The 8,358-nt window shown below is 36.3% G+C and overlaps 1 protein-coding gene across 1 annotated transcript; it reads left to right on the top strand.

Annotated features, from left to right (window-relative positions):
- Window positions 1–2,285: 2,285 nt before the first annotated feature.
- LOC136063567 (uncharacterized) lies at window positions 2,286–5,479 on the top strand. The gene is made up of 6 exons (XM_065764166.1): window positions 2,286–2,446; window positions 3,776–3,997; window positions 4,127–4,219; window positions 4,727–4,828; window positions 4,922–5,356; window positions 5,450–5,479. Exons 1-6 carry the CDS (start codon window positions 2,384–2,386, stop codon window positions 5,477–5,479), a joined length of 945 nt encoding a protein of 314 aa, XP_065620238.1. The 5' UTR covers window positions 2,286–2,383.
- The last annotated feature ends 2,879 nt before the right edge of the window (window positions 5,480–8,358 follow it).

Here is an 8,358-nt window from a genome sequence, read left to right as displayed (position 1 = left end):
ATGTTGTTGTTAAAACTAAAGCTAGGGATGTATTTGATGCTGGTATTGGTCCCCAACGTGATGAGGATGACACATGTAGTTTCTCTGAGCATGTTCCGTATAATATAAGCAATAATGAGGTTGTGAATCAGAACCTTAGTTGGGCTCGAGATGATATAGAGGGAATGACAATTGATGCCTCTATCATTGCTGAAAGAGATCGTCATGAAGTAAACAACTTAGACAAGTGTGATTTTATTGATGATGAGTCCGACAATGAAGATGAGAACGAGGACGAGTACACCGACGATGAGTAGGGTAATAGTTTAGTGGTGTATTGATTTATGAATTAGTTGAAATGCATCTATCTAGTATGTGATGAATATGTTAATTCCTTTTAATATTGGTATTCCTAGAATTTGTACTTATAACGCATTGAATTCCTTCTAAACTTTGCTACCTATTGTATCTGTGATTTCATTTCTTATCAACTTAGATATAACTTCATCATGTGTTAGGGTTTCAATTTGTCGTTGTTGTGTGTTTGGCTAACAAAAGCTGTTACAGTTGGATGTATGCTTGTATATAGTGTCAGAACCAAGAATGAGTTATTTTACTTTGTCTTTTTCAATTACATCGTATGCAAGTTTTTGTATTCTATAATTAACATTTTCTCTGTGTGGTAAAGTTTGTGGATGCAGGAATGGGGAAGAAACGTCGATTGCCGCTTATAGACGTTGGCGCAGGACCCGCACGTTCACAACAACGGGGGGAGGAGAACTTGGAAGCCGCCCATACTACACCGCACGCACGAGCGGATGCTCCTGATGCTGGTACAACACCCCCAAGTAGTTTACACGTTGATTGTTAATGTAATATTTGATATTTACTACTGCATGCATAATTTTTCCGCTGTTGGTTGCAGGACTGCGAAGGGACTTTCCATTGACGGTTATTGAGGTTGGTGATGGATCCTCGCGTTCATGAGACCGCGTGGAGGAGGATCTACGGGCTGCCTTTGCAGCTGACCACACACTAGGGGATGCAAGTGATGATGATGAGACCCAACCCCCTTCTCAAGGTAGTATGTGTTTTGAAATGTAACGTTTCGTCAATTTGTCCACTTATCTTCATAGAATTAGGCATCAAGTGTCCGAAAATGATATAAACGTATCACTTTTGCATTTTCAACATAATACTCTTGAAGGACACCTACTGATGCCATGTCAGTTTGACGAACTTATTAAAGAATTACATAGAATACACGTAAACTTTATTGTATTAATTTAAAAAGATCGTAGACATTAGAAGACTGAATTGAATGACAAACTTAGATGATGTATATGAAAGTAAGCTTTAAATTCTAGATTTGTGTGAGGTACTTGAAACTTTAATAGAGTTTCATAGGTGGAAAGTGTAGTAGTATTTGGGCTAGCTAAGGATAGCATCTACTGCATGTAATTTGTACGGTATGAAAAATTTAGAACCATATTTTCATAACATTGTTTGAGTACTTGTAGCCATAGAAGAACTGAAAACGATGTCTATGTGTGAAGTCTTAGGCTAATTTAGAAATAATATGAAAAAGCAATACATTTTAAAATAAATTATGTGTGTCTACGGAAATTATGAATTTTTAGTAAGGAAATTTTACTCAATTATTACCATTGTTCGTTTATGTCAAAAACTTTATCGTAATTGAATAATTTATAGATGCATCTATGAATGACTCATATGAGTAATTTCAATTAGTATTAACTACCTATAGAGAATATAATCTCCCTTATTTTCAAAAAAAGAAAAAAGAAAAAGGACAAAGAATATAATCTCCCAAGTTACTATTCGCCCTGTCTCGTATTAGCCGGATTTTAAAATTAGTATACTTAGCTGATTGGAAACATGCAATGTATTATGTTCTTGAGATAACAATGCAAGGCTGCCCATTGCTTCTTTGAAATTCATGAAAATATGAACAACTTATTATTAAAGTAAGGAAACAAATGACGAAAAAAAGTAAAGCTAAAAAGCAAGTATAATAATGCCATTATCGATGAACATCACTATCATGTTAAGAGTGTGCACTTGAGCTATATACAGTAACTTCTGTCTAATTATGAACTTCGAAATTTCATTCCTAATGCCAGTGTACTATATGCAGAAAGTTTGGTCCAACAAACCCAAGAAACCAGCAATGTGAGGGCAGAAAATGTGGGTCAAGCAACCCCCGGCTCCAGTAATGGGACAAAAAAGCGGGGAATACGCTAATGCGAAAAATATGGGCCCTTCCAGCAGATAAAAAATTCAGTTGCCGTTAAATGCAGCATTCCAACCGCTTGGGGAGAGCGGACAGACATTCGTACGGTGGTTGGGTACTTTTTGCATCTGCCATGTCTACTGCCCACTTATGCCTTTGAATTGGGCGCATGTCCCTCCTGAGTGCAAAGCAAATGCCTGGACAGAGATTCAGGTATTGGCGTACTTTGTTTGTTTTTGTCTTTGACATATTTGTGAGTTAGCTGAACCATATATATATGCCCTAATATGCTCAATGCACTATGAAACATGCCGAATTCTACCGTAGTGACGCATTTAAGTGGAATATATAAATCATTTCGTCATGACTTTAGTGTTGAACTATTTAAGTTTTAGTTCTATTCATCATAGTCTGTCAAGTTGTAACACATCTGTTTATTTTCCCATTGTAACACAATGTGGAAAATCCATGTGAAAAACAAGCATGATTGGTATTTTTTTTTCCTAAATATTATATAAATTAACATTTATCAATAACATGACTATTAAGTCAAAACATCATTTTTGGTTTTTTTTTTTTTTGGGAAACAACTTTTACAAATTGAGTTAACTACAACTCACATGTACATTTATCAATGAAGTTTAATAAAGCATGTAAAATCAGATGTGCACTTGCCGATCACATGTCAATATATATATATATATATATATTTATGTCTTTCATAGATTCAATAGGATTTAAAACTTTTGGTGTCTATTTCATGATAAGTACTCATTACTATTAAGTCTAGACTTCAGTTGCATTTTTAATTGTGTATAGCTATACTAGGATTTAAAACTTGCTGCACAATAACTAACTACAATAAGAGGTGGTCTTGGTCAATCAATAAGACAAACTAAATGTGCTTGGGCTTTGCTAATAAAGTGAGACACTCGGACGGCTACATAAACACCCACATTACATCTAACCGAAAGCCACACATAGTTGGGGAAGGCTATTAAGGAAGGAACCTAAATGCAAGCAATACTTACATGATTTTACAATGCACAGCCTAAGCAAGTTATGACAACTTTCACGTGACTTCCTTAACCAAAATATCAAGTCCTATTAGCTAGCTAGAAACATCATGCAGCCAATAAATTAAGGAAACTTCCACACACACACTCTCTCTCTCTTGCATTTTGATTAATCATTAACCAGAGAAAAAATAATATTAGGATAAAATTAATATAATTTATTGGTAATCGACTTTTCTCCTGTCGTAGTTTTCATCTAACATATATTAATTACAATTAAGATTGTCTCATTCTTGTTAAGTTATTTAGCTAGTTGGTACTTATATTTGATAGTCAATGGCGTTTAGTACCAAAATATTAAATGAGAGTTAACCATCTATTTCATTTTTGTTTGAAATTTAGACTTTGTTCAATCTATAGCTATATTACGCTACATTTAATTGTTATGTACAACTGAATGTCTGCTAAATGGCATGTTTAGTAGGGTGAACTATTGCACTATGCTAACTCAGTTTTTGCATTTCAGAAAAAGTGGGAAATTCACCCAGAAGTTCTCCCTCCAGCTAATCAAATGTCGTGGGCAATGCACCTACTAGGGGAACTGAGGAGGAACCGACGGACCAAGTTGAAACAGAAATTGTACACAGAAGGTGCAACCAAAGAAGAAGTACTTGCAAAAATACCAGCATGGGCTGAGCCGCAGCAGTTTGCGGATCTAGTTGACTATTGGTTTGATCCAAAGACGGAGGTTCAACCATTTTCTTGCTCTATTATCTTTTATTTAAAATATTCATATCATGGGGTATTTGAATTTACCGAGTACAGTTTATGTAACTAATTGTTTCATTTTAATTTGTTGGTGGGAATGTGTTTGTAGACATTAGTTAATAACAACAAGAGAAGTCGTTCGTTTCAGAAAGACATAGCGAGGTCAGGGCCTATAAGTTTTGCCCAAATTGCAGACAATATGGTAAGAAATGCATTATACAACAAGTAGCCAGGGGTTTAATATTCTACTATTTTAGATTCACATGTAATAAATGTAAATAGTTTTGTAAAATCAATTTACTGATGAATCTGAGGATACTGTACAAAGTTAGTATGTAATGTTTACTATTGCTTGCGTCATTAGTATAAATTCTACCCAAGCGACTCCTTTAAGTGGAATATATAAATCATTTCGTCATGACTTTAGTGTTTAACTATTTAATTTTTAGTTTTATTCGTAGTTTTGACGTTGTGACAGCAAAAGACAAGTGAGAGAGAGGAAATGTTTGGAAGTTGTGTGAAGGAAATGTTTGTAGGTAGCTACCCAATATATAGAACTTTGGGACCGAAAACCGGTTCAGACTAAGCATTCACATAAAGAGAACAACTCACGTGTCTATTTAAATTGGTTATACATTATATTGCATGCCGCTTCATATCACGAACATAAATTTTCGTTATTATCATGACACTGTTGAGTATGGTGTAGGCAAAAGACAGTGGGCAAGCAGTGGAGCGTGCAGTTCTTTTCCAGAAAGTATACTCCAAGAAAGATGGGACTCCTGTCAGTACTGATGTGGGAGCTAAGATTGTAAGCCTTATCGTACTTTATTTCTTTCATATTTTGGGCATGAATTGTGCTTGTAGCGAGTAATATGTTATTTTGGTTCTTGTATGAAAACAGAGCAAAATGAATGAGATTTTAAACAATGGGGGCTCACTACAAGGAGAGCGTCACCAAGGAATTTTATGGTCAAAAACTGATGCGTTTGCACAAGTGATGGGGAAAGAACGTTGTGGACGTGTACGAGGGGTCGGTTTTGGACCAACCCCATCAGGAAGAAGTGGGGCCACCCAGCCATGTTATACATCGACTCCACCATCGTCCAGTGCAACGACCCAGCAGATGACGGACTTGGAAAATTCGTTGAGGGACGAACTTGCCCAGGCAGAGCAGAGGCATCAGGAGAAAATAGCCGACTTGCATGCAAAGCATAAAGAGGAAATCGCTGAATTACATGCGCGGCATAAGGAGGAAGTCACTGAAGCAATAGCTGCCGCTCAGAGAAACATCTTAGACCAATTGCAGCCATTCCTAAATACTCTGTCATTATCTCAGGTACTTTCAATGTTGTAGTTGCTTTACTGAAATTGCGAGGTAATTGCTCCTCATTATTATGTACTACTAATACAACGTGTTTAATATATTTAGGGACACGATCCATCACAATGTCATCGTTAGAGGACTCTTCCACCTATGTATTGACAGGTATGTCTATTTTGAAATGTTTTGCCTCCCTATGTACCAACTAATTAAATATGACAAAATCAATTCCCATGAGCTTATAGTGTATTTGTTGGTACCCAATTGCTAAACTGGCTCTACAAAGCTCACTTATGGCAATCATGTTAACTAAACCCATTTCATCTCTCTAAGTAGATTTATATGTATATATGATATATATGGAGAAGATATTAAAGGAGAAAAGTATGATGATAACATTGTTGAGGTTGTTTTATGGTAATCATGTTAACTAAACACATTTCATCTCTCTCTGTAGATTTATATGTATATATAATATATATGGAGAAGATATTGAAGGAGAAAAGTTGAGGTAAACGATCCTGAGGTGTGGGTTTGGGCTTATGTCAATGGAAATGTAGATAAGCCAGGTATGGTCTTATTTCATGAGCTATATATTTGGATGGTTTTTTTATAAAAAAATTGTAACACATACAGCTGTAACAAATTTAATAATTTTATCTTGTAGACATTTTCTCAACAACCACGTTCTATACTCGTTTTTGTTTGCAGTGTGTTACGTAGGAAACAAGTTTGCTCGCTTTCTTGGTTGCGGCTACGTTTTTGTTTGATAACATTTCTCATTTTTTGATTATATAATGATGGGTGAGAAACTGACCATTTATATAGTTTTATGCATGGTAGTCTGAGGATGAACGGGAGATGTGGTCAAGAACTATTTCCTTGCATAGGTTCAACGCCGAGGCTCCCGGGACACTATATTTCCTTGCTTTTGTTGAGTTCACAGTGCTACTGTGGATGCTACTACCTTTTTTGTTGATTTCACATGTGTTGTATTGAACTTGATGAGATAGTCAATGTTGGTGTTGTATTGAACTTGATGATGATAGTCATGTATTGAACTTGATGATGTTGTTGGTGTTGTATTTTGTTGTTGTAATGAAAATTACAATTAGAACTAGCATGTGTATGTTGTTGTATTGAAAATTACAATTGTGTGTTTGAGAAAATTTGGTTAATTGTGTGTGTGACAGGAGTAAATTTGAAAATTGTGTGTGTGACAGGTTCTTTTGGTAGCGTTTGCCAAAATTATGGCTGCGTTTTGTATTTGCATGTGTCAGCTTGCCTAAAAATAGGAAATTAAAAAAAAAAAAAAAAAACCTATAGCCGCGTTTTTAAACGCGGCTATAGAATTCCGTTGCAATTTCGGGATGGGCCTTAGGCCGCGTCTAAAACGCGGCCTAAAGGCCTCCCTTTAGGCCGCGCTTAAAACGCGGCCTAAAGTGTGGGAATTTGGCCGCGTTTAAAACGCGGCCGCAGGATTATCCTAAGGCCGCGTTTTAACCGCGGCCAGAGGACTAGCCCTGAAGCCGCGTTTAAACCGCGGCCTAATATTTATACTTAGGCCGCGGTTAAAACGCGGCCATATGGCAAGGCCTTAAGCCGCGGTTAAAACGCGGCCATAGTACAAGGTTTTAGGCCGCGGTCATAAAACGCGGCCATAGACCCTCTGAGGGCTATAGTCGCGCTTTTTAGGCTGCGGTATAAAACGCGGCTAAAAAAACCGCGGCTATAGCCTATGGCCGCGTTTTTTAGACCTGTAGCCGCGATTTTTAGCCGCGGCCATAGGCCGTTTTTTTCGTAGTGACATGACCCGCGAACCCGACACGACACGACATAAAATTAGCAGGTTATGGGTTAAAGCTTAACAAGTTGGTATCATATTCGGGTTAACATATTTGGCCTGTTTAATAGTGTTGAATACATAAAACCCGTTTGACCCATCTAACCCGTTTAATTAAATGACATTTTACTAATATACCCTTCAAACTTTACGTATATAAACTTATTAGTTGTTATGGTTTATTTTATTTGACATATTGTGATTGATTATTTGTGATATTGGGATATGTTTTAGTTTCGAATGATTATTCGTGATGCACTTATTTGTTAGTTTTGAATTTTATATTAAAAATATTTATTTGCTTTTCTTTTCATAAATTTTTTTTTTTCATTTTAATAAAATCTGATAATCAAGTCGACACGACTAACTTGTTTAATAAATGGGCCGTGTTAAGATTGAGGAATCTTGACCCATTTAATAAACATGTCGGGTTAGTGTTAATCTATATAGTTGAATAATTATGAGTTAATACGATACGAATCCGACACGCGAACACGAATTGCCACTCCTATAGCTAAGTACTAATCAAAACACTGTGGCATTATTCTAACTTCATAGTTAACTATTGAGTGTCTTTTTTGGATTCTCTTTCTAGAGTGGCTCAAAAGTTACAATTATACAAGCACTAACTTATATCTGATTTACCTCTAGTTGCGTTTGGTATTGAAATTGGTAGCATTCACACTGCGGCGTGCACTAGCGTGTCACCATCTTGAAGTTGTTAAGACTTGGAAGAGACCCCATTTGCAAAATACCTGTGGAAAGAAAAGAGTTAATGAGTAACTTTGTGGATTCTTTCCACGCTGAAGGAATTTTTTCTGCTTGAGAGATCTAGAGCTACTCTAGCATTTGACCACTTGTGGGACATTTACGTTTTACTTATTGCTTAATACAAATTGCACTTGATTATGAATACAAAGTTAAGAGAAAGAAAACTAGAAAAGGAAAAGCCACTCTCCCAGCAAGGCGAAAGATTCACTTAACCTGTTAACCAAGCCATAAAGAATATGCTTAAAAGTAGGACTGCTCATTATTGTTCATATAAAATCAAGCTTATGAAAGGCAAAACACGCGCGCGTTTGTGAACAAATAGACAAAGCAAACCAGAAAACATTAGCATGACATGGACGTCACCCCTAATTCCAAGTAGCGGAGACAAGAAGAATAAAGTACT

Source organism: Quercus suber, unplaced genomic scaffold (assembly GCF_002906115.3).
Source record: "Quercus suber isolate HL8 unplaced genomic scaffold, Cork oak 2.0 scaffold_543, whole genome shotgun sequence".
Lineage (NCBI taxonomy): Eukaryota > Viridiplantae > Streptophyta > Magnoliopsida > Fagales > Fagaceae > Quercus > Quercus suber.
The sequence above is the reverse complement of the archived record's forward strand: the minus strand, read 5'-3'. Positions and strand labels throughout refer to the sequence as shown.

Bases quoted from the DNA above. Each gene is read 5' to 3' on its own strand.
- LOC136063567 (XM_065764166.1), top strand. From the start codon at position 2,384: ATGCCTTTGAATTGGGCGCATGTCCCTCCTGAGTGCAAAGCAAATGCC. The intron at 2,447-3,775 runs GTATTGGCGTAC...TTTGCATTTCAG, and splicing joins ATGCCTGGACAGAGATTCAG to AAAAAGTGGGAAATTCACCC. The intron at 4,220-4,726 runs GTAAGAAATGCA...AGTATGGTGTAG, and splicing joins CCCAAATTGCAGACAATATG to GCAAAAGACAGTGGGCAAGC.